This window comes from Callionymus lyra, chromosome 18 (genome assembly GCF_982586985.1).
Source record: "Callionymus lyra chromosome 18, fCalLyr1.hap1.1, whole genome shotgun sequence".
NCBI classification, from domain to species: domain Eukaryota; kingdom Metazoa; phylum Chordata; class Actinopteri; order Syngnathiformes; family Callionymidae; genus Callionymus; species Callionymus lyra.
This window is the reverse complement of record NC_141835.1, coordinates 5,121,000-5,145,917: the sequence shown is the minus strand read 5'-3', so window position 1 is coordinate 5,145,917 and position 24,918 is coordinate 5,121,000. Positions and strand designations below refer to the sequence as shown.

At 40.3% G+C, this 24,918-nt stretch overlaps 1 protein-coding gene across 1 annotated transcript in view; it reads left to right on the top strand.

Annotated features, from left to right (window-relative positions):
• Positions 1–21,383, top strand: part of mipol1 (mirror-image polydactyly 1) — a 39,496-nt gene extending 18,113 nt beyond the window's left edge. The window contains exons 13-18 of the mRNA XM_087780395.1: positions 1,709–1,742; positions 1,799–1,969; positions 5,760–5,813; positions 12,750–12,844; positions 14,660–14,773; positions 21,187–21,383. Coding sequence (XP_087636521.1) covers positions 1,709–1,742; positions 1,799–1,969; positions 5,760–5,813; positions 12,750–12,844; positions 14,660–14,773; positions 21,187–21,253 — 535 coding nt within the window. The 3' untranslated portion in view covers positions 21,254–21,383. The remainder of the gene's footprint in view (positions 1–1,708; positions 1,743–1,798; positions 1,970–5,759; positions 5,814–12,749; positions 12,845–14,659; positions 14,774–21,186) is intronic.
• Positions 21,384–24,918: the final 3,535 nt, after the last annotated feature.

Genomic DNA, 24,918 nt, shown 5'->3' with positions numbered 1-24,918 from the left:
TGATGATAAAGATGATAAAGATGGTGATGTGATGATGATGTGATGATGATGAAGATGATGGTGATGAAGATGAAGATGATGATGATGATGATGATAGGGATGGTGATGGTGGTGGAGATGGTGATGATGAAGATGAAGATGATGATGATGATGATAGGGATGGTGATGGTGATGAAGATGATGGTGATGGTGGTGAAGATGATGGTGATGATGAAGATGATGATGATGGTGATGATGATGATGAACGTGAAGATGTTGATGATAAAGCTGATGATGATGATGATGAAGAAGGTAAAGATGATGATGAAGGTGAAGATGATGATGATGAAGATGATGAAGATGATTAAGATGGTGATGATGAAGATGAAAATGATGAAGATGATAAAGATGATGATGAAGATGATATGATGATGAAGAAGGTGAAGATGATGATGATGATGAAGGTGAAGATGATAAAGATGATGATGATGATGAAGATGAAAATGATGAAGATGATAAAGATGATGATGATGAAGAAGGTGAAGATGATGATGAAGGTGAAGATGATTAAGATGGTGATGATGAAGATGAAAATGATGAAGATGATAAAGATGATGATGAAGATTATATGATGATGATGATGAAGAAGGTGATGAAGGTGAAGATGATAAAGATGATGATGATGATGAAGATGAAAATGATGAAGATGATAAAGATGATGATGATGAAGAAGGTGAAGATGATGATGAAGATGATGATGATGAAGATGATGATGATGAAGATGATGAAGATGAAGATGATGATTAAGATGGTGATGATGAAGATGATGATGATGATGATGAAGGTGAAGATGATAAAGATGATGATGATGATGACGATGATAGTGAAGATGATAAAGATGATGATGAAGATGATTAAGATGGTGATGATGAAGATGAAAATGATGAAGATGATAACGATGATGATGAAGATGATGATGATGAAGATGATGAAGGTGAAGATGATAAAGATGATGATGATGATGACGATGATAGTGAAGATGATAAAGATGATGATGAAGATGATGATGACGAAGATGATGATGATGATGATGCATCTCATCAGAGAGACTTCACTTCACAGGTCGTCCATGGATGGCGTCAGTGTTCACTCCGAACAAAAAGAAAATGTTTTTTCTCTGGAGGTCCTGACGACCTTTTCTTTTATAGAATTCTTTTTTTCTCTCGTCCGTCATATTTATTTATTCATTTATAAAGAAAATCCTTTATTTAAATAAGACGTGTGTGTGTTTAGATAATTCATGTTTTAAACTTTGTGTGTTAAATATTTCATCAAAGGTTTGTGTTTCAAATAATAATCACATTATTTTTATCCTTTACACGACAATCTTAATTAAACACTTTGATCACCGGAATAATTAGCAGTTTTCTCTAAGACTGAAAGAGAAAATACTTGTATATTAAAACTTTATGACAATTTGGAATCTGTAGTTTATTTATTTATTTCAACTTATCACATTTATTGTTTTTCTTATTATTATTTCTACTGGAAAACACAATTACATGAAATTAATTTGTTTAAAAACGTACAGAAATTAAAAAATAATATTAATAAAAGTAAAATAAATCAGTTTAAACTTTTTATTACTATCATTATTTTCAATTTTTTTGTCATTACATTCCTGTGCTGCCACGTTGACTGACACCTGTCACGCTCGTCTGTCACTCAGGCTGGACTCCGGCGCTCCTGCTCACCCTCACATGGTAAATCTCTTCAAGGCGTTCGGATCAACATCCCGTCTAACTTCCTGTCGCGGCAGGAAGCCGAGGAGCTGCTGCGGCGAGTGTGTGAAGCCGAGAGCGCCGCCGACGTCCATCGCTTCGGATCCCTCCTGGTCCTGAACCTGCGGTCGGCACGGCAACGGAGGCGCGAGATCACGGCCGAGGAGATGAAGGCGGTGCTGGAGGAGAGAGACGGGTCTGTGGTCCAGGTGAGGGTCGCCTTCTCCGGGGTCCGAGGGTCGGGTCCTTCCTCACCCGGGGGTCTCGTGTTTCCAAGCCCGCCGGCTCAGCGACGGCTGCTCCAGACCAACATCCAATATTTGCCGCTTGAATGTGAACATGAATATTTTGAACGTTGAGAAAACAAGCGTCAGAGACAAATATTGACTGGAGCTGACGAGACAACACAAGGTGACGTTTACTGAGCACCAGTGTTTGCTCGGAGCGTCCCTGTGTGTGTGTGTGTGTGTGTGTCAGGTGTGTGTGTGTGTGTGTGTGTGTGTGTGTCAGGTGTGTGTGTGTGTGTGTGTGTGTGTGTGTGTGTGTGTGTGTCAGGTGTGTGCGTGTGTCAGGTGTGTGTGTGTGTCAGGTGTGTGTGTGTGTGTGTGTGTGTGTGTGTGTGTGTGTGTGTGTCAGGTGTGTGTGTGTGTCAGGTGTGTGTGTGTGTGTGTGTGTGTGTGTGTGTGTGTGTGTCAGGTGTGTGTGTGTGTCAGGTGTGTGTGTGTGTCAGGTGTGTGTGTGTGTGTGTGTGTGTCAGGTGTGTGTGTGTGTCAGGTGTGTGTGCGTCGGGGGTGTGTGTGTCAGGTGTGTGTGTGTGTGTGTGTCAGGTGTGTGTGTGTGTGTGTGTCAGGTGTGTGTGTGTGTGTGTGTCAGGTGTGTGCGTGTGTCAGGTGTGTGTGCGTCGGGGGTGTGTGTGTCAGGTGTGTGCGTGTGTCAGGTGTGTGTGTGTTAGGTGTGTGTGTGTGTGTGTGTCAGGTGTGTGTGTGTGTCAGTTGTGTGTGTGTCGGGGGTGTGTGTGTCAGGTGTGTGTGTGTGTGCGTGTGTCAGGTGTGTGTGTGTGTCAGGTGTGTGCGTGTGTCAGGTGTGTGTGTGTCAGGTGTGTGTGTGTGTCAGGTGTGTGCGTCGGGTGTGTGTGTGTCAGGTGTGTGTGCGTCTCAGGTGTGTGTGTGTGTCAGGTGTGTGTGTGTGTGCGTGTGTCAAGTGTGTGCGTGTGTCAGGTGTGTGTGTGTGTGTCAGGTGTGCGCGTGTGTCTGGTGTGTGTGTGTGTGTGTCAGGTGTGTGTGTGTGTGTGTCAGGTGTGAGTGTGTGTGTGTGTCAGGTGTGTGTGTGTGTCAGGTGTGTGTGTGTCAGGTGTGTGTGTGTGTGTCAGGTGTGTGTGTGCGTCAGGTGTGTGTGTGTCGGGTGTGTGTGTGTGTGTGTGCGTCAGGTGTGTGTGTGTCAGGTGTGTGTGTGTCAGGTGTTCCTCGGTGACTTGACAACAACTAGAGAAAAAACATTTTTTAAACTTGTGTGTTTTAGGTTCAACATGCATTTAAGTTTGTGGGTTTTTATGTTTGAAAAATATCTTCATTTATTTTTGACAAGATTGTGTTGAAGCACCTGCTGATATATATATATATATATATATATATATATATATATACATATATATATATATATATATATCGAACACTATATCAAGTATAAGAGGATCATTCAAACCTAGGGTTCTATACGCACTCATGTGCTGAGACACCTTTTCACCTCTAAGTCCAAACGTATCAACACCGAACAAAGAGCGGTAAAAAGTTCTTGATTCCTTATATTAAATTATTCACAAACGTATTAATATGTTCTAATTCACCAACATTGATGAGACAACATCGATCATTTTATCATGAATATTTTAATCCGCTATTTTATGCTATTCAGAAGAAAAATGAAAGGAATTATCAGCTTGTTTTTATAATATAACAAAGAAAATGATTCTGATGCTTCAAGGCAACAAAAGTGAGAAGATTGTTGTGAAAATATAAACATTTACGTCGGAGCTCGTCTGTAATATTGAATATTTAAATGGAAGTATGTGATCCAGGTCAGAGATGTTGAAATGAACGAACGTTTAATCCAGTTTAAAATCATGTTTTCATTTGTTTGTTCTGATGGCAGAGAGAAAAATCACAGACTCTGCTTCATTTAAATATGATTTAAATATGTAAATGAGGGCGTGGAAAGGGACGAACAAGTCTGCGATTTATTCCACGTTATTCCAACATATTTCAAACTGAACGACATGGCCTTGAATCTTGACCCAGAGACAACACAAGGGATACCACAGACACATTTGTATTTGGGTCACCTTGACCCAGAGACAACACAAGGGATACCACGAACACATTTGTATTCGGGCCTTCGGGTCCCCTTGACCCAGAGACAACACAAGGGATACCACAGACACATTTGTATTTGGGTCCCGTTGACCCAGAGACAACACAAGGGATACCACAGACACATTTGTATTTGGGTCCCGTTGACCCAGAGACAACACAAGGGATACCACAAACACATTTGTATTTGGGTCACCTTTACCCAGAGACAACACAAGGGATACCACAAACACATTTGTATTCGGGTCACCTTGACCCAGAGGCAACACAAGGGATACCACAAACACATTTGTATTCGTGCCTTTGGGTCACCTTGACCCAGAGACAACACAAGGGATACGACAAACACACAAGGGATACCACAAACACATTTGTATTCGTGCCTTCGGGTCCCCTTGACCCAGAGACAACACAAGGGATACCACAAACACATTTGTATATGTGCCTTCGGGTCCCCTTGACCCAGAGACAACACAAGGGATACCACAAACACATTTGTATTCGTGCCTTCGGGTCCCCTTGACCCAGAGACAACACAAGGGATACCACAAACACATTTGTATTTGGGTCACCTTGACCCATAGGCAACACAAGTGATACCACAAACACATTTGTATTCGTGCCTATAGGTCACCTTGACCCAGAGACAACACAAGGGATACCAAAAACACATTTTTATTCGTGCCTTCGGGTCCCCTTGACCCAGAGACAACACAAGGGATACCACAAACACATTTGTATTCGTGCCTTCGGGTCCCCTTGACCCAGAGACAACACAAGGGATACCACAAACACATTTGTATTCACCTGGACACAGGTTTATACGTTCATATTTATTCCTGTCATAATTGTCTTCAACGATCTGAAGCGTCTCCATCAGTAACTCCATGTGTTTCTCTCTTGAGACTCGGGGTCACGTCCTCGTCCCTCAATATTGAACCCTCTTTATCGGTGTATCTCGGGGCGTCTGCTCCGTGTCACCCATTAACCCCGCGCTCGCCCCTCCGCCGTCGGCGAGCGCGGCGCCGCTAACACCCGCCAATATCGCGGCGGCAACATCTTTTAACTCGCGCCCCTCCACGGTAACACCTTAATCCCGCCGCCGGCGCCGCCGCCGCGGCGAAATATGTTTCAACCGCGAGCGTAAATCCCCGCCGGAGAAGAAGAAGAGCGAGCGCACTCCACGCTGGAGGATTCTTCTCCTCCCCCCCGCGGCGCCGCGATCCCTCGCTCCCTCCACTCATCTCTGCGGGATTATCTTCCGCTGCCGCCGGGACTTCTGGGAAATATTAGAAAAATGGGGGAGAGGGTCCTGGTGTTCACTTCCTCCTCGGAGCCGCTCGTGATGTTGTCGTCTCTCTCCGACCCTCGTGACCATCGACTGGTCGTGAGGTCGGAGTTCAAAAGTTGAAATCGTTGACAACAAACGCACAACGCGAGTCAAATCATTGACAAACTTTCTCAACGAGTCAAGTCTCTGAACGTTGATGCCACACAAGCTCATGTGTATTTTCGTGTCGACTTACATCATCTTCTATTTTCACGGGTCGGCGGCAAAAAAAGTGTTTGTGATGATTTGACCTTTGACCTTTTCTGGCCAATCACTGCTCAATGAACCTGTTTCTGTCGACAGTGTCAACGTCTGGAGCAAGAACTGATGGAGGGGAAGGAGAGCATGTTGAGCCAGGTACACACACACGCACACGCACACGCACACACACATGCACGCACACACACATGTGTGCACACACACATATGTGTGCACACACAGGTACAAACCCACACAGGTGCACACACACATGCACACACGTACACACACAGATGCACACACATGTTCACACACACACATGCACACACACACACACACATATGTGTGCACACACAGGTACAAACCCACACAGGTGCACACACACACGTTCACACAAACAGGTGCACACACACACACAGGTACACACACACACAGGTGCACACACACATGCACACACGTACACACACAGATGCACACACATGTTCACACACACACACACACATGCACGCACACACACATATGTGTGCACACACAGGTACAAACCCACACAGGTGCACACACACATGTTCACACACACAGGTGCACACACCCCCACAGGTACACACACACACACACACACATACTGGTACGTACACACACACACAGGTGCACACACACACAGGTACACACATACACACGGGTACACACACACAGGTACACACATACACACGGGTACACACACACACAGGTACACACATACACACGGGTACACACACACACAGGTACACACATACACACGGGTACACACACACACAGGTACACACATACACACACACACAGGTACACACGGGTACACACACACAGGTACACACATACACACGGGTTCACACACACACAGGTGCACACACACACAGGTACACACACACACACACGGGTACACACCTACACACGGGTACACACACAGACGAGCCTTACAGTCCGAAAATATGGTAATTACGATGAATATTATACTAAAGATACGAAGATTTACATGTAAATGTGAAGTTTTCAAAAATAGAAAAGTACACATGAATCACTTCATTTAATTGACTTATCTTCAAACTATAAGGCATAATTATGATAAATTCATTCTGCTGACCTTGAACTTATTTAATGTCATTAAAATATAAATAAAAAATCTGCAGCTGCACCTCAAGTATCACTATTTGTGGTATAATTTTGCGAGTCACTGCATTAATACTACCTCATTATACGTACTTTGTCATCGTTTGTTAAACAATCGTTCATAAAGTCTTCGCTGTCAAAAGTCTCAAAACTTTATCGACACCACGATGTCCCTCATCACATGACCCAAAGAGCACGCACCTCATTGGTCGGCTCAGGAGGAAAAGAACGTGTGAACGATTCTTGACTTTTCTCAATGTTTTTAGTTTGTTATCCTGTTTAAATAGTTTAAATATATATCAAATAGTTTTGTCCTTAAATTAAACACAAGAGAAAAATAAAGATAAGAATAGAGTTAAGTTAAGACTGAGACAAGTTTTTCCTTCAAAAATGATTGAAAGAAAAGACAAGTTTAAGGCGTTAAAACTTCATGTGTTCAGTCCTGGTTTGTGTCTTTGAGTTCAAAATAGTAAGAAAGTCGTATTCACACACACTTTAACTACACAACGACACTCGCCGGACGATGGTTCCCGAACTGAACTGGGTCTTTTGTCTCCCGTCAGTGTCGTCTCCGTCTGTGGCGATATTAAAAGAGTTATTAATGTAGCTGCTCCGGCGTCGCCCCTCGTTCTGGAGCCTGTTAATTAGGCTGAGGCTCCGCGGGGATTAGAGCCTGGAGAGGTTTTTAATTTGCACCGCAGCTGCTGTTCAGTGGAGTCGGGGAGCGAGGACCTGGTCCAGGGTGACCCGGGGAACATCTGAGGGGATGAGGCAGGAGCTCGTGTAGTCCGGGCGTCAGAGGTCAGAGGTCAGAGGTCGGCTGCTGCTGCTGCTGCAGAAGCACGAGACAATGAAAAAGAGCGGAGGGTCCCGGTGACCCCGCGAGTCCTTCTTCTAGATCCTCACAAGTGGAAGGTCAAGTGCAGGTCTGTGATCCAGCAGCAGGTCGTAGAGAAGAAGTCAACGTATGAACGAGCGTATGTTGAGAAGATGCTTGAGCTTCAAGGTCAAAACTTTAGAAACATCAGGATTCTACAGTTTAATCTGGATTTAAAATATAAACTTTTGAATAAAGAAACCTCAGGATTCTACAGTTTAATCTGGATTTAAAATATAAACTTTTGAATAAAGAAACCTCAGGATTCTACAGTTTAATCTGGATTTTTAAAAATAAACTTGAATAAAGAAACCTCAGGATTCTGCAGTTTAATCTGGATTTAAAATATAAAGTTTTGAATAAAGAAACCTCAGGATTCTACAGTTTAATCTGGATTTAAAATATAAACTTTTGAATAAAGAAACCTCAGGATTCTACAGTTTAATCTGGATTTATAAAAATAAACTTTTGAATAAAGAAACCTCAGGATTCTACAGTTTAATCTGGATTTAAATATAAACTTTTGAATAAAGAAACCTCAGGATTCTACAGTTTAATCTGGATTTTAAATATAAAGTTTTGAATAAAGAAACCTCAGGATTCTACAGTTTAATCTGGATTTAAATATGAAATTTTGAATAAAGAAACCTCAGGATTCTACAGTTTAATCTGGATTTTTAAAATAAACTTTTGAATAAAGAAACCTCAGGATTCTACAGTTTAATCTGGATTTTTAAAAATAAACTTGAATAAAGAAACCTCAGGATTCTACAGTTTAATCTGGATTTAAAATATAAACTTTTGAATAAAGAAACCTCAGGATTCTACAGTTTAATCTGGATTTATAAAAATAAACTTTTGAATAAAGAAACCTCAGGATTCTACAGTTTAATCTGGATTTAAAAAATAAACTTTTGAATAAAGAAACCTCAGGATTCTACAGTTTAATCTGGATTTTAAAATATAAACTTTTGAATAAAGAAACCTCAGGATTCTACAGTTTAATCTGGATTTAAAAAATAAACTTTTGAATAAAGAAACCTCAGGATTCTACAGTTTAATCTGGATTTTTAAAAATAAACTTGAATAAAGAAACCTCAGGATTCTACGGTTTAATCTGGATTTAAAATATAAACTTTTGAATAAAGAAACCTCAGGATTCTACAGTTTAATCTGGATTTAAAATATAAAGTTTTGAATAAAGAAACCTCAGGATTCTACAGTTTAATCTGGATTTAAAATATAAAGTTTTGAATAAAGAAACCTCAGGATTCTACAGTTTAATCTGGATTTAAAATATAAAGTTTTGAATAAAGAAACCTCAGGATTCTACAGTTTAATCTGGATTTAAAATATAAACTTTTGAATAAAGAAACCTCAGGATTCTACAGTTTAATCTGGATTTAAAATATAAACTTTTGAATAAAGAAACCTCAGGATTCTACAGTTTAATCTGGATTTAAAATATAAACTTTTAAATAAAGAAACCTCAGGATTCTACAGTTTAATCTGGATTTTAAAAATAAACTTTTAAATAAAGAAACCTCAGGATTCTACAGTTTAATCTGGATTTAAATATAAACTTTTGAATAAAGAAACCTCAGGATTCTACAGTTTAATCTGGATTTAAATATAAACTTTTGAATAAAGAAACCTCAGGATTCTACAGTTTAATCTGGATTTTAAATATAAAGTTTTGAATAAAGAAACCTCAGGATTCTACAGTTTAATCTGGATTTATATATGAATTTTTGAATAAAGAAACCTCAGGATTCTACAGTTTAATCTGGATTTTTAAAATAAACTTTTGAATAAAGAAACCTCAGGATTCTACAGTTTAATCTGGATTTTTAAAAATAAACTTGAATAAAGAAACCTCAGGATTCTACAGTTTAATCTGGATTTTTAAAAATAAACTTGAATAAAGAAACCTCAGGATTCTACAGTTTAATCTGGATTTAAAATATAAACTTTTGAATAAAGAAACCTCAGGATTCTACAGTTTAATCTGGATTTTAAATATAAAGTTTTGAATAAAGAAACCTCAGGATTCTACAGTTTAATCTGGATTTTAAAAATAAACGTTTGAATAAAGAAACCTCAGGATTCTACAGTTTAATCTGGATTTAAAATATAAACTTTTGAATAAAGAAACCTCAGGATTCTACAGTTTAATCTGGATTTCAATATAAACTTTTGAATAAAGAAACCTCAGGATTCTACAGTTTAATCTGGATTTTAAATATAAAGTTTTGAATAAAGAAACCTCAGGATTCTACAGTTTAATCTGGATTTAAATATGAATTTTTGAATAAAGAAACCTCAGGATTCTACAGTTTAATCTGGATTTTTAAAATAAACTTTTGAATAAAGAAACCTCAGGATTCTACAGTTTAATCTGGATTTTTAAAAATAAACTTGAATAAAGAAACCTCAGGATTCTACAGTTTAATCTGGATTTTTAAAAATAAACTTGAGTAAAGAAACCTCAGGATTCTACAGTTTAATCTGGATTTAAAATATAAACTTTTGAATAAAGAAACCTCAGGATTCTTCAGTTTAATCTGGATTTAAAATATAAACTTTTGAATAAAGAAACCTCAGGATTCTACAGTTTAATCTGGATTTTAAATATAAAGTTTTGAATAAAGAAACCTCAGGATTCTACAGTTTAATCTGGATTTAAAATATAAATTTTTGAATAAAGAAACCTCAGGATTCTACAGTTTAATCTGGATTTTAAATATAAAGTTTTGAATAAAGAAACCTCAGGATTCTACAGTTTAATCTGGATTTTAAAAATAAACGTTTGAATAAAGAAACCTCAGGATTCTACAGTTTAAACTGGATTTAAAATATAAACTTTTGAATAAAGAAACCTCAGGATTCTACAGTTTAATCTGGATTTCAATATAAACTTTTGAATAAAGAAACCTCAGGATTCTTCAGTTTAATCTGGATTTAAAATATAAACTTTTGAATAAAGAAACCTCAGGATTCTACAGTTTAATCTGGATTTTAAATATAAACTTTTGAATAAAGAAACCTCAGGATTCTACAGTTTAATCTGGATTTAAAATATAAACTTTTGAATAAAGAAACCTCAGGATTCTACAGTTTAATCTGGATTTTGAATATAAACTTTTGAATAAAGAAACCTCAGGATTCTACAGTTTAATCTGGATTTTAAATATAAACTTTTGAATAAAGAAACCTCAGGATTCTACAGTTTAATCTGGATTTTAAATATAAACTTTTGAATAAAGAAACCTCAGGATTCTACAGTTTAATCTGGATTTTAAATATAAAGTTTTGAATAAAGAAACCTCAGGATTCTACACTGTAATCTGGATTTTAAATATAAACTTTTGAATAAAGAAACCTCAGGATTCTACAGTTTAATCTGGATTTAAATATAAAGTTTTGAATAAAGAAACCTCAGGATTCTACAGTTTAATCTGGATTTAAATATAAAGTTTTGAATAAAGAAACCTCAGGATTCTACAGTTTAATCTGGATTTAAATATAAAGTTTTGAATAAAGAAACCTCAGGATTCTACAGTTTAATCTGGATTTAAATATAAAGTTTTGAATAAAGAAACCTCAGGATTCTACAGTTTAATCTGGATTTTAAATATAAAGTTTTGAATAAAGAAACCTCAGGATTCTACAGTTTAATCTGGATTTTAAATATAAAGTTTTGAATAAAGAAACCTCAGGATTCTACAGTTTAATCTGGATTTTTAAAATAAACTTTTGAATAAAGAAACCTCAGGATTCTACAGTTTAATCTGGATTTTTAAAATAAACTTTTGAATAAAGAAACCTCAGGATTCTACAGTTTAATCTGGATTTTTAAAAATAAACTTGAATAAAGAAACCTCAGGATTCTACAGTTTAATCTGGATTTAAAATATAAACTTTTGAATAAAGAAACCTCAGGATTCTACAGTTTAATCTGGATTTTTAAAAATAAACTTGAATAAAGAAACCTCAGGATTCTACAGTTTAATCTGGATTTAAAATATAAACTTTTGAATAAAGAAACCTCAGGATTCTACAGTTTAATCTGGATTTAAAATATAAACTTTTGAATAAAGAAACCTCAGGATTCTACAGTTTAATCTGGATTTATAAAAATAAACTTTTGAATAAAGAAACCTCAGGATTCTACAGTTTAATCTGGATTTAAAAAATAAATTTTTGAATAAAGAAACCTCAGGATTCTACAGTTTAATCTGGATTTAAAATATAAACTTTTGAATAAAGAAACCTCAGGATTCTACAGTTTAATCTGGATTTAAAATATAAACTTTTGAATAAAGAAACCTCAGGATTCTACAGTTTAATCTGGATTTAAAAAATAAACTTTTGAATAAAGAAACCTCAGGATTCTACAGTTTAATCTGGATTTAAAATATAAACTTTTGAATAAAGAAACCTCAGGATTCTACAGTTTAATCTGGATTTTAAAAATAAACTTCTGAATAAAGAAACCTCAGGATTCTTCAGTTCATTCTTAACGACGGTGAATGAGGAACATCTTGTTTTTCCCCCGGAATCACTGGAGGTAGAAAGTAAGTCTGGGCTTCTTGGCCGAGGCTGCTGCCTCCTCGACGTGAGCCCGGATCAGTGAAAAGACAGTAGATCGTCTTGAAAAGCGTTCTTCAGTGAACATGTTTAGACCCCGGAACATTGATCTTAAAGTACCTGGTGAACCCCCTCCCACACCCCGCTCCCCCGTTGACCTTCAGTCGGTGTTAAAGGGCGCTCTGGCCTCATTTGGAAAATGATTGCGATTAATAAGCAGGCGGCTCTTTTGAAGCGCGTCCCGGCTGGAGAAGACACATATTGACTCTCCCGGCTTCCGTCAGCGTTTGAAGTCTTTAAACCAGCGGACGTCGAGGTCGTCATTAGCATAGCAGGACAGGGAGGTCAGGATCGCCCGCCAGGGTTTGATCCGGGATTCATGTGAGGAAGTGGAGCCGCCAGGGTCACGGCGGACTGTGGAGACACGTAGAGCTGAGTCGACATGTGGAGCCGCTGACCTCTGACCTGGTGTTTGATATGATCAGGAGGAGCTGCTGAGGCTTCAGGAGGAGCGGGACGCGGCCCTGAAGGAGAGGAGGCGTCTGCAGGTGGAGCTCCAGGCTCTACGAGAGGGTCAAAGGTCAGGACAACGTCTCCGTAACTCTTTTCATTTCACGGCTTTGATCGTCTTCCAAACACACAAACACGTTATCGACCCGTTCACTGTTAGTGAGCCACTCTATGGGCGGAGCTTATGACAAAGAAAGCGGCCCATTGGTTCATTATGTAAGGTGTGGCCGAGCTCGTCCAATCATCTGGACCCTCACAAAAAATTGTTATCTGTGAGCGAGCAGTGTAAAGTTGTAGATGTACAAACAAAATCAAATATCAAGGTTCCTTTTTAATTAATTATCAAATTAAATCTTCTTTTCATTTGTCTTTATTTATTTAAGATGAACTTCAGAACAACATTTTATTCCCATGATTCCTCTATAATCTGGCGTTAGAGAATAAAGAAACCTCAGGATTTTTCAATTTAATCTGGATTTTTAAAAATAAACTTTTGAATAAAGAAAACTCAGGATTCTACAGTTTAATCTGGATTTTAAAAAAAATACTCTTTTGAATAAAGAAACCTCAGGATTCTTCAATTTAATCTGGATTTTTTAAAATAAACTTTTGAATAAAGAAACCTCAGGATTCTTCAGTTTAATCTGGATTTAAAAAAATAAACTTTTGAATAAACTTGAGACTTTTAAATAAAGAAACGAAGATTCTCCAGTTTAATGTCAAGTTTTACAATAAACTTGAGACTTTTGAATAATAAAAACCTCAGAATTCTTCAATTTAATCTCTTAATCTAAAGACTTATTCTCAGTTTTACCTTTAATTTGTACAAATACATTTGATTCTTTTCAATAAAAACCTGAGGATTCTTCAATTTAATCTGGATTTTTTAAAATAAACTTTTGAATAAAGAAACCTCAGGATTCTTCAATTTAATCTGGATTTTTTAAAATAAACTTTTGAATAAAGAAACCTCAGGATTCTTCAATTTAATCTGGATTATTTAAAATCAACTTTTGAATAAAGAAACCTCAGGATTCTTCAGTTTAATCTGGATTTTAAAAAATAAACTTTTGAATAAAGAAACACAGATTCTCCAGTTTAATGTCAAGTTTTACAATAAACTTGAGACTTTTGAATAATAAAAACCTCAGAATTCTTCAATTTAATCTCTTAATCTAAAGACTTATTCCCAGTTTTACCTTTAATTTGTACAAATACATTTGATTCTTTTCAATAAAAACCTCAGGATTCTTCAAACAAAATCAAAATCAAGGTCTTTTTTTTATTTGTCTTTATTTGTTCAAGATGAACTTCAGAACCACATTTTACTCCCATGATTCCTCTATAATCTGGCGTTAGAGATTACACTGTATAATTATGATATCAATGAGAAATTGTTGATTTCCTTGGTATAAATGACTATAAAAAAGTGTGGATTTTAACTAACATTAACATTTAAACACAAACGTTATAAATGGCAGCTCTTCAATTAAAAGTTTACAATGTTTAAAATCCTGTATTTAATAGTGTATCAGTGTATTTTTATTTTACAGAATTTGAATTGAATACTTTCTATATCGATAGGTTGAATTATTATTTCATATATATTAGTTAATTTAATCATTTGTAAATTGAAAGGTTTACATCTTTTTTTAATAATCCAATTTCCAAAATGTTTATATTTATATATAGTTTAATTTAAAAAATAAATGTATTCAATTAATTCAACGTTTTTTCTTTTAAACAGAGTTTCATAAAAAAAATTTAGATTTTCTAAATTCAACATAATTTATCGAATAAACATATTTAGGAGCGAGTAAAGAAAAGTTTTGTGACGTGTGTGTGTGTGTGTGTGTGTGTGTGTGTGTGTGTGTGTGTGTGTCAGTGCGACAGGTTCGAGCGTCCAGCTGCAGCAACTGTCCAGGGAGAAGCAGACGGTGGAGGCGGAGCTACAGCGCTGCCAGGAGGCGGAGCAAGACGCCACCGAGAGAGTTCGCAGGTATTCCACCGACTTTGAGCGCGAGAGAGAGAGAGAGAGGTCAAAGGTCAGATTGGAGCCGACTTGTTGCTCCCCCCGATCCGTGGGCGGCGACGAGGAGAATACGCCGCGACGATTCATATTCAGCGGCTGTCGCGGCGCCGCGGCGTTGATCAGGGAAGAATTAATCCGTCAGATTGTGAGTCGCGCGGGATGACGGCCGGATGCTGCATAACGTGACTTCTTCTTCTGCGGCGTCTCATCTCATCAGCCTGAAGATGAAGGGATGAGTTCCGTGATGAAAACAGCTTAAGTCTTCCGTCTGCGTCTCGCGCCGTCCTCCCGGGCTCAAACCCGAGGCTTTCGCCTCTAATTTGGCTGCCGGCGGGAGGGCGGCCGCTCTGAAGAGCCTCCCAAGTTCCTGAATCGTGGAAAGAGGAATATTTGCTCTCTAGGGGGGAGGAGGAGGAGAGAGGGGTGAAGGAGATCTGCTGCTTATTAGAAAAGAGAAGTTTAATTTGGTTGGAGAGAGACTCAAGAGTGGTAAAGTCACCCAGGGTCAGTTTTCTAGTCGTGTAACTTCTGCTTCTCCTCTGGTTAGTCTCAGATTATCGTCGTCCCGAACAATAATCCCATTATTATTCATCACAAGGTCAGTGTTGACTCACAAACCTGAAGCACTTGAACCATCTACCACCATCTACCACCATCTACCACCATCTACCACCATCTACCACCATCTACCACCATCTACCTCCATCTACCTTCATCTACCTCCATCTACCACCATCTACCACCGACTACCTCCATCTACCACCATCTACTACCATCTACCTCCATCTACCACCATCTATCACCATCTATCACCATCTATCACCATCTACCACCATCTATCTCCATCTATCTCCATCTATCTCCATCTACCAGCATCCACCACCATCTACCACCATCTATCTCCATCTATCTCCATCTACAAGCATCTACCACCATCTACCACCATCTACCACCATCTATCTCCATCTACCTCCATCTATCACCATCTACCTCCATCTACCTCCATCTACCTCCATCTATCACCATCTACCACCATCTATCACCATCTACCACCATCTATCTCATCTACCTCCATCTATCTCCATCTATCTCCATCTATCTCCATCTATCTCCATCTATCTCCATCTATCTCCATCTATCTCCATCTAGCAGCATCTATCACCATCTACCTCCATCTATCACCATCTACCACCATCTATCACCATCTACCACCATCTATCTCCATCTACCTCCATCTATCTCCATATATCTCCATCTATCTCCATCTATCTCCATCTAGCAGCATCTATCACCATCTACCACCATCTATCTCCATCTACCTCCATCTATCACCATCTATCACCATCTATCACCATCTACCTCCATCTATCACCATCTACCACCATCTATCACCATCTACCTCCATCTACCTCCATCTATCACCATCTATCACCATCTACCACCATCTACCACCATCTACCTCCATCTACCACCATCTACCTCCATCTACCTCCATCTACCTCCATCTACCACCATCTATCTCCATCTATCTCCATCTATCTAAATCTATCTATCTCCATCTATCTCCATCTATCAGCATCTATCTCCATCTACCACCATCTACCACCATCTATCTCCATCTACCTCCATCTACCACCATCTATCTCCATCTATCTCCATCTATCTCATCCACCACGATCTACCACCATCCACCACCATCCACCACCATCTACCACCACCTATCTCCATCTATCTCCATCTACCCCATCTATCTCCATCTATCTCATCTACCACCATCTACCACCATTCACCACCATCTACCACCATCTATCTCCATCTACCTCCATCTATCACCATCTACCTCCATCTACCTCCATCTACCTCCATCTACCACCATCTATCACCATCTACCACCATCTATCTCCATCTACCTCCATCTACCTCCATCTACCTCCATCTATCTCCATCTATCTCCATCTAGCAGCATCTATCACCATCTACCACCATCTATCTCCATCTACCTCCATCTACCTCCATCTATCACCATCTACCACCATCTATCACCATCTACCTCCATCTATCACCATCTACCACCATCTATCACCATCTACCTCCATCTACCTCCATCTATCACCATCTATCACCATCTACCACCATCGACCTCCATCTACCACCATCTACCTCCATCTACCACCATCTACCTCCATCTACCTCCATCTACCTCCATCTACCACCATCTACCACCATCTATCTCCATCTATCTCCATCTATCTCCATCTATCAGCATCTATCTCCATCTACCACCATCTACCACCATCTACCACCATCTATCTCCATCTACCTCCATCTACCACCATCTATCTCCATCTATCTCCATCTATCTCATCCACCACGATCTACCACCATCCACCACCATCTACCACCACCTATCTCCATCTATCTCCATCTACCTCCATCTATCTCCATCTATCTCATCTACCACCATCTACCACCACCTATCTCCATCTATCTCATCCACCACCATCTACCACCATCTACCACCATCTACCACCACCTATCTCCATCTATCTCATCCACCACCATCCACCACCATCTACCACCATCTACCACCATCTACCACCACCTATCTCCATCTATCTCCATCTACCTCCATCTATCTCCGTCTATCTCATCTACCACCATCTACCACCATCTACCACCACCTATCTCCACCTATCTCCATCTACCTCCATCTACCTCCATCTACCACCATCTATCTCCATATATCTCCATCTATCAGCATCTATCTCCATCTATCTCCATCTATCTCCATCTACCAGCATCCACCACCATCTACCTCCATCTATCTCCATCTACAAGCATCTACCACCATCTATCTCCATCTATCTCCATCTACCTCCATCTACCACCATCTACCACCATCTATCTCCAACTATCTCCATCTATCTCCATCTATCTCCATCTATCTCCATCTTCAACCATCTACCACCATCTACCACCATCTATCTCCATCTACCTCCATCTACCACCATCTACCACCATCTATCTCCATCTATCTTCATCTATCTCCAACTATCTCATCCACCTCCATCTACCTCCATCTACCACCATCTACCTCCATCTACCTCCATCTACCACCATCTACCACCATCTATCTCCATATATCTCCATCTATCTAAATCTATCTCCATCTATCTCCATCTATCAGCATCTATCTCCATCTATCTCCATCTATCTCCATCTATCTCCATCTACCAGCATCCACCACCATCTACCACCATCTATCTCCATCTACCACCATCTACCAGCATCTATCTCCATCTATCTCCATCTACCAGCATCCACCACCATCTACCGCCATCTATCTCCATCTACAAGCATCTACCACCATCTATCTCCATCTATCTCCATCTACCACCATCTACCACCATCTATCTCCATCTATCTCCATCTATCTCCATCTTCAACCATCTACCACCATCTACCACCAACTACCTCCATCTACCTCCATCTACCACCATCTACCACCATCTACCACCATCTATCTCCATCTATCTCCATCTATCTCCGACTATCTCATCCACCTCCATCTACCTCCATCTACCACCATCTACCTCCATCTACCTCCATCTACCTCCATCTACCACCATTCTACCACCATCTATCTCCATATATCTCCATCTATCTAAATCTATCTCCATCTATCAGCATCTAACAGCATCTATCTCCATCTATCTCCATCTATCTCCATCTACCAGCATCCACCACCATCTACCACCATCTATCTCCATCTACAAGCATCTACCAGCATCTACCACCATCTACCAGCATCTATCTCCATCTACCTCCATCTACCACCATCTATCTCCATCTATCTCCATCTATCTCCATCTTCAACCATCTACCACCATCTACCACCCTCTACCACCATCTACCACCATCTACCACCATCTATCTCCATCTATCTCCATCTATCTCCATCTTCAACCATCTACCACCATCTACCACCATCTATCTCCATCTACCTCCATCTACCTCCATCTACCTCCATCTACCACCATCTACCTTCATCTACCTTCATCTATCTCCATCTATCTCCATCTATCTCCATCTATCAGCATCTATCTCCATCTACCACCATCTACCACCATCTACCACCATCTATCTCCATCTACCTCCATCTACCACCATCTATCTCCATCTATCTCCATCTATCTCATCCACCACGATCTACCACCATCCACCACCATCTACCACCACCTATCTCCATCTATCTCCATCTACCTCCATCTATCTCCATCTATCTCATCTACCACCATCTACCACCACCTATCTCCATCTATCTCATCCACCACCATCTACCACCATCTACCACCACCTATCTCCATCTATCTCATCCACCACCATCCACCACCATCTACCACCATCTACCACCATCTACCACCACCTATCTCCATCTATCTCCATCTACCTCCATCTATCTCCGTCTATCTCATCTACCACCATCTACCACCATCTACCACCACCTATCTCCACCTATCTCCATCTACCTCCATCTACCTCCATCTACCACCATCTATCTCCATATATCTCCATCTATCAGCATCTATCTCCATCTATCTCCATCTATCTCCATCTACCAGCATCCACCACCATCTACCTCCATCTATCTCCATCTACAAGCATCTACCACCATCTATCTCCATCTATCTCCATCTACCTCCATCTACCACCATCTACCACCATCTATCTCCAACTATCTCCATCTATCTCCATCTATCTCCATCTATCTCCATCTTCAACCATCTACCACCATCTACCACCATCTATCTCCATCTACCTCCATCTACCACCATCTACCACCATCTATCTCCATCTATCTTCATCTATCTCCAACTATCTCATCCACCTCCATCTACCTCCATCTACCACCATCTACCTCCATCTACCTCCATCTACCACCATCTACCACCATCTATCTCCATATATCTCCATCTATCTAAATCTATCTCCATCTATCTCCATCTATCAGCATCTATCTCCATCTATCTCCATCTATCTCCATCTATCTCCATCTACCAGCATCCACCACCATCTACCACCATCTATCTCCATCTACCACCATCTACCAGCATCTATCTCCATCTATCTCCATCTACCAGCATCCACCACCATCTACCGCCATCTATCTCCATCTACAAGCATCTACCACCATCTATCTCCATCTATCTCCATCTACCACCATCTACCACCATCTATCTCCATCTATCTCCATCTATCTCCATCTTCAACCATCTACCACCATCTACCACCAACTACCTCCATCTACCTCCATCTACCACCATCTACCACCATCTACCACCATCTATCTCCATCTATCTCCATCTATCTCCGACTATCTCATCCACCTCCATCTACCTCCATCTACCACCATCTACCTCCATCTACCTCCATCTACCTCCATCTACCACCATTCTACCACCATCTATCTCCATATATCTCCATCTATCTAAATCTATCTCCATCTATCAGCATCTAACAGCATCTATCTCCATCTATCTCCATCTATCTCCATCTACCAGCATCCACCACCATCTACCACCATCTATCTCCATCTACAAGCATCTACCAGCATCTACCACCATCTACCAGCATCTATCTCCATCTACCTCCATCTACCACCATCTATCTCCATCTATCTCCATCTATCTCCATCTTCAACCATCTACCACCATCTACCACCCTCTACCACCATCTACCACCATCTACCACCATCTATCTCCATCTATCTCCATCTATCTCCATCTTCAACCATCTACCACCATCTACCACCATCTATCTCCATCTACCTCCATCTACCTCCATCTACCTCCATCTACCACCATCTACCTTCATCTACCTTCATCTACCTTCATCTACCTCCATCTACCACCATCTGCCACCATCTACCACCATCTACCTCCATCTACCTCCATCTACCTCCATCCACCACCATCTACCACCATCTACCACCACCTATCTCCATCTATCTCCATCTATCTCATCCACCACCATTCACCACCATCTACCACCATCTACCACCACCTATCTCCACCTATCTCCATCTATCTCCATCTACCTCCATCTATCTCATCCACCACCATCTACCTCCACCTATTACCATCTACCTCCATCTATCTCCATCCTGTCGTACTGTCCAATCACGTGAAATGTCGTCTAACTCAACTGTCACGCCCCCATCGTCTCAGTTAACTAGTTGAGTGAGAAAAAGTTTGTCAATCGATGATTGGCAGCTCTGGGGGCGTGGCTTCAGGGGTTGGGAGGGGAGTCTGAAGAAAGGGGGACTTGTGAATTCAAAATGGCGCCCGCTGACATCGTCCTGTTCTCTGTGTGTCCCTTAGGTTGGAGCGTCTGGTGGAGGTGTTGAGGAAGAAGGTCGGGACGGGAAGTTTACGAGCCGTCATCTGATCTCACGTTTGAGTCTTTTGGTCTTTGAATCTCGTGCTTTGGAAGTATCTCGTGTGTTTTCATCAGGGTTTTATCTCGCTGTCGCCTCCGACGCCTTTCATGTGTCAAAATAAAGTCACGTCTGGATCACCATCGTCTGCTGACCTTTGACCTGTCGGACCAGCCCAGAACTTTCTGTCCAGTGTCGACTCAAGGTCAGTCTGTGAGAGTCCACGACACCCTTCGTTCCCGCCAAAACTTCCCGCCGACGCCTCGTCCCCGACCGAGGGTCGCGACTCGTTCGGTGCCGACATTCCCGAACGTCTTGATTGACAAAAAAAAAAAAAAGAGAGCAACGCCAGTTTAGCCCCTCCCCCTGGCTGTGTTGCCACGGTAACCCTGGACCACTCGTGGTCAACTTGGGTGTCCTGGTTCTAATCCTGCGCCCGTTAATCTCCTTGTTCCCCAAGAAAGACTCAGTTTGTTGGATCTCCAACTTCTGATGCCACCTGGGACCGTGTGTGTGTGTGTGTGTGTGTGTGTGTGTGTGTGTGTGTGTGTGTGTGTGTGTGTGTGTGTGTGTGTGTGTGTGTGTGTGTGTGTGTGTGTGTGTGTGTCTTTGTGTCAGTGTGTTTGTGCGAGTCTGTCAGTGTGTGTGTGTGTGTGTCAGTGTGAGTCTGTCAGTGTGTGTGTCAGTGTGAGTCTGTCAGTGTGTGTGTGTGTGTCAGTGTGAGTCTGTCAGTGTGTGTGTGTGTGTCAGTGTGAGTCTGTCAGTGTGTGTGTGTGTGTGTGTGTGTGTGTGTGTGTGAGTCTGTCAGTGTGTGTGTGTGTGTCAGTGTGAGTCTGTCAGTGTGTGTGTGTGTGTCAGTGTGTGTGTCAGTGTGTGTGTGAGTCTGTCAGTGTGTGTGTGTGTCAGTGTGAGTCTGTCAGTGTGTGTGTGAGTCTGTCAGTGTGTGTGTGTGTCAGTGTGAGTCTGTCAGTGTGTGTGTGTGTGTATGTGTGTGTGTGTGTGTGTGTGAGTCTGTTAGTGTGTGTGTGTGTGTCAGTGTGTGTGTGTGTGTCAGTGCGTGTGTGTGTGTCAGTGTGTGTGTGTCAGTGTGTGTGTGTGTGAGTCTGTCAGTGTGTGTGTGTGTGTCAGTGCATGTGTGTCAGTGTGTGTGTGTGTGTGTGTGTCAGTGTGTGTGGACACAAAGTGATAAAAAAGTATCACCTGTCGTGCTCTGAAGTGTATCTCGAGGTTCTGATCGTCAGGTGGGGGTACAGGTGAGTCCGCCGACTGACCCATCAGAGTCCGTCGTGACTGCGGCGGAGCAGGGAACTCTGGGAAGTGTAGTCCGCCGCCTCACACCTGTCTCCCTCCCTCTCCCTCCCTCCCTCCCTCCCTCCCTCCGTCTTTGTTGCTCTTTTCGTCTGCCTCTTCATCTCTGGAGGATAATCAATTCAATCCCCATCAAAGGGCCGAGGGCCGGGGGCCCCGTCCTCGTCCCTCGGCGGGACAAAGAGTGAAGGAGGGAAGAAAAGAGGCCGAGCTCAGACGCTTTGTGCTCCACTTTTTGCTCCATACGGTTGGAGGCTCTAGAGAAAGAGGCCGGAGGTCCGGGGACCGCCGGAGGTCCAGGGCCTCCGCCCGGCCAGCAGCATATGGCGTGTATTAGAGCGGCCTGGGTGGCGAGACATGAGACGGAGAGGAGTTTGTCTTCATCGCTTTCATCTGTTTCTTTGACGTCTTCATCTTCTTGTCTCCGTCTTCATTATCATCCGCCCGTTTAATCTATATCGTCATCTTCTTCATCATGATCATCATCATCTTCATCTTCTTCATTATCATCCGCCCGTTTAATCTCTATCGTCATCTTCTTCATCTTCATCTTCTTCTTCATCATCATCTTCTTCATCTTCATTATCATCCGCCCGTTTAATCTCTCTATCATCTTCTTCATTATCTTCATCTTCTTCATCATCATCTTCTTCATTATCATCCGCCCGTTTAATCTCTATCGTCATCTTCTTCATCTTCATCATCATCATCTTCATCTTCTTCATTATCATCCGCCCGTTTAATCTCTCTATCATCTTCTTCATCATCATCATCTTCATCTTCATCTTCTTCATTATCATCCGCCGGTTTAATCTCTATCGTCATCTTCTTCATCTTCATCATCTTCTTCATCATCATCTTCTTCTTCATCTTCATTATCATCCGCCCGTTTAATCTCTCTATGATCATCTTCATCATAATCATCTTCATCTTCTTCATCTTCATCTTCATCATCTTCATCATCATCTTTATCTTCTTCATCTTCATCTTCATCATCATCATCATCATCTTCATCATCTTAATTATCATCCGCCCGTTTAATCTCTCTATCATCATCACCTTCATCATCTTCATCTTCTTCTTCCATCTTCATCATCTTCATCATCTTCTTGTCTCCGTCTTCATTATCATCCGCCCGTTTAATCTCTCTATCATCATCAACTTTATCATCATCATCATCTTTATCATCATCATCATCATCTTTATCATCTTCATCATCATCTTCATCATCATCATTATCATCCGCCTGTTTAATCTCTCTATCATCATCTTCTTCATCATCATCTTCTTCATCATCATCTTCATCTTCATCTTCATCATCAGCTTCTTCTTCTTCTTCATCTTCATCTTCATCATCAGCTTCTTCTTCTTCACGGCTCATATTTATGACTCGTCCTCAATACAATAAAACTTAATTAACTATATTATCATTTTTGTCATTTATCTCAATAGTCGTTTGGCTTTGTCTGCGTTTTTATGACACTTTTATTTTTTTTACTTAATTCTATATTTTTATTTCATTCGCATCTTCGTCATTCATTTAAATACGTTATTTATAATTGTATAAATACGTTATTAAATTATATATTTATTCGTTACTATTATTTGTTATCATTTATATATTATTTACTTCCATTTGAAGGAGGATTTTACGTTTATATTGACTCATCTTCGTTAGTTATCGTCCCAATATTTTGGCGCATGTTTTATGACGTCATCAAACATATACACATGATACTAAAACAATACTTGCGCAATGTTTGTTTGACATCGTTTATTTTGCAGCGAATAGTTTTTATTTAAACACGGCTTTTCGTTTTTACTTTGTTCCACATTAAAAGACAAAATGCGGTGAAACGCAAATATTTATTATTAAATAAATGTAAAACGTATTGATCCCCGGAGGAGAAATTATTTTTATTAGTATTTACTTTACCTGTTATTATTATAAAACGTAAAAACATAGTTTAACGCTGTTTAATGTTTAAGTGCATTTGCGGTTTTAATTCACCATTTTTCTCACGACTCGTCAAACACGTTTCTTGCGTAAATTTGCGCAAAAATATTTGTTTTATCAAACGTATATATAAATATTAATAGAATAAAATGTAGGTCTATTTTTTACTTCGTGTTTCAGTCTTTTACATTATTTTATAATTGCATTTACTTTACATTTTTTTTATTTTTTTTTTAACAAAAGCCAGTTTTAATAATTAATACTAAATAAAATCCTTTTTTAAAACGAGATTGTATCAAATGTCATTTCAGTTAATAAATCAATTTAGTTGAGGTTCAAATCCTGTCAAGTGTTTAAAACCAATGTCACGGTTCTGGTTCCGCTCGTTTGGTTCCACTGCGCTCATGGCGA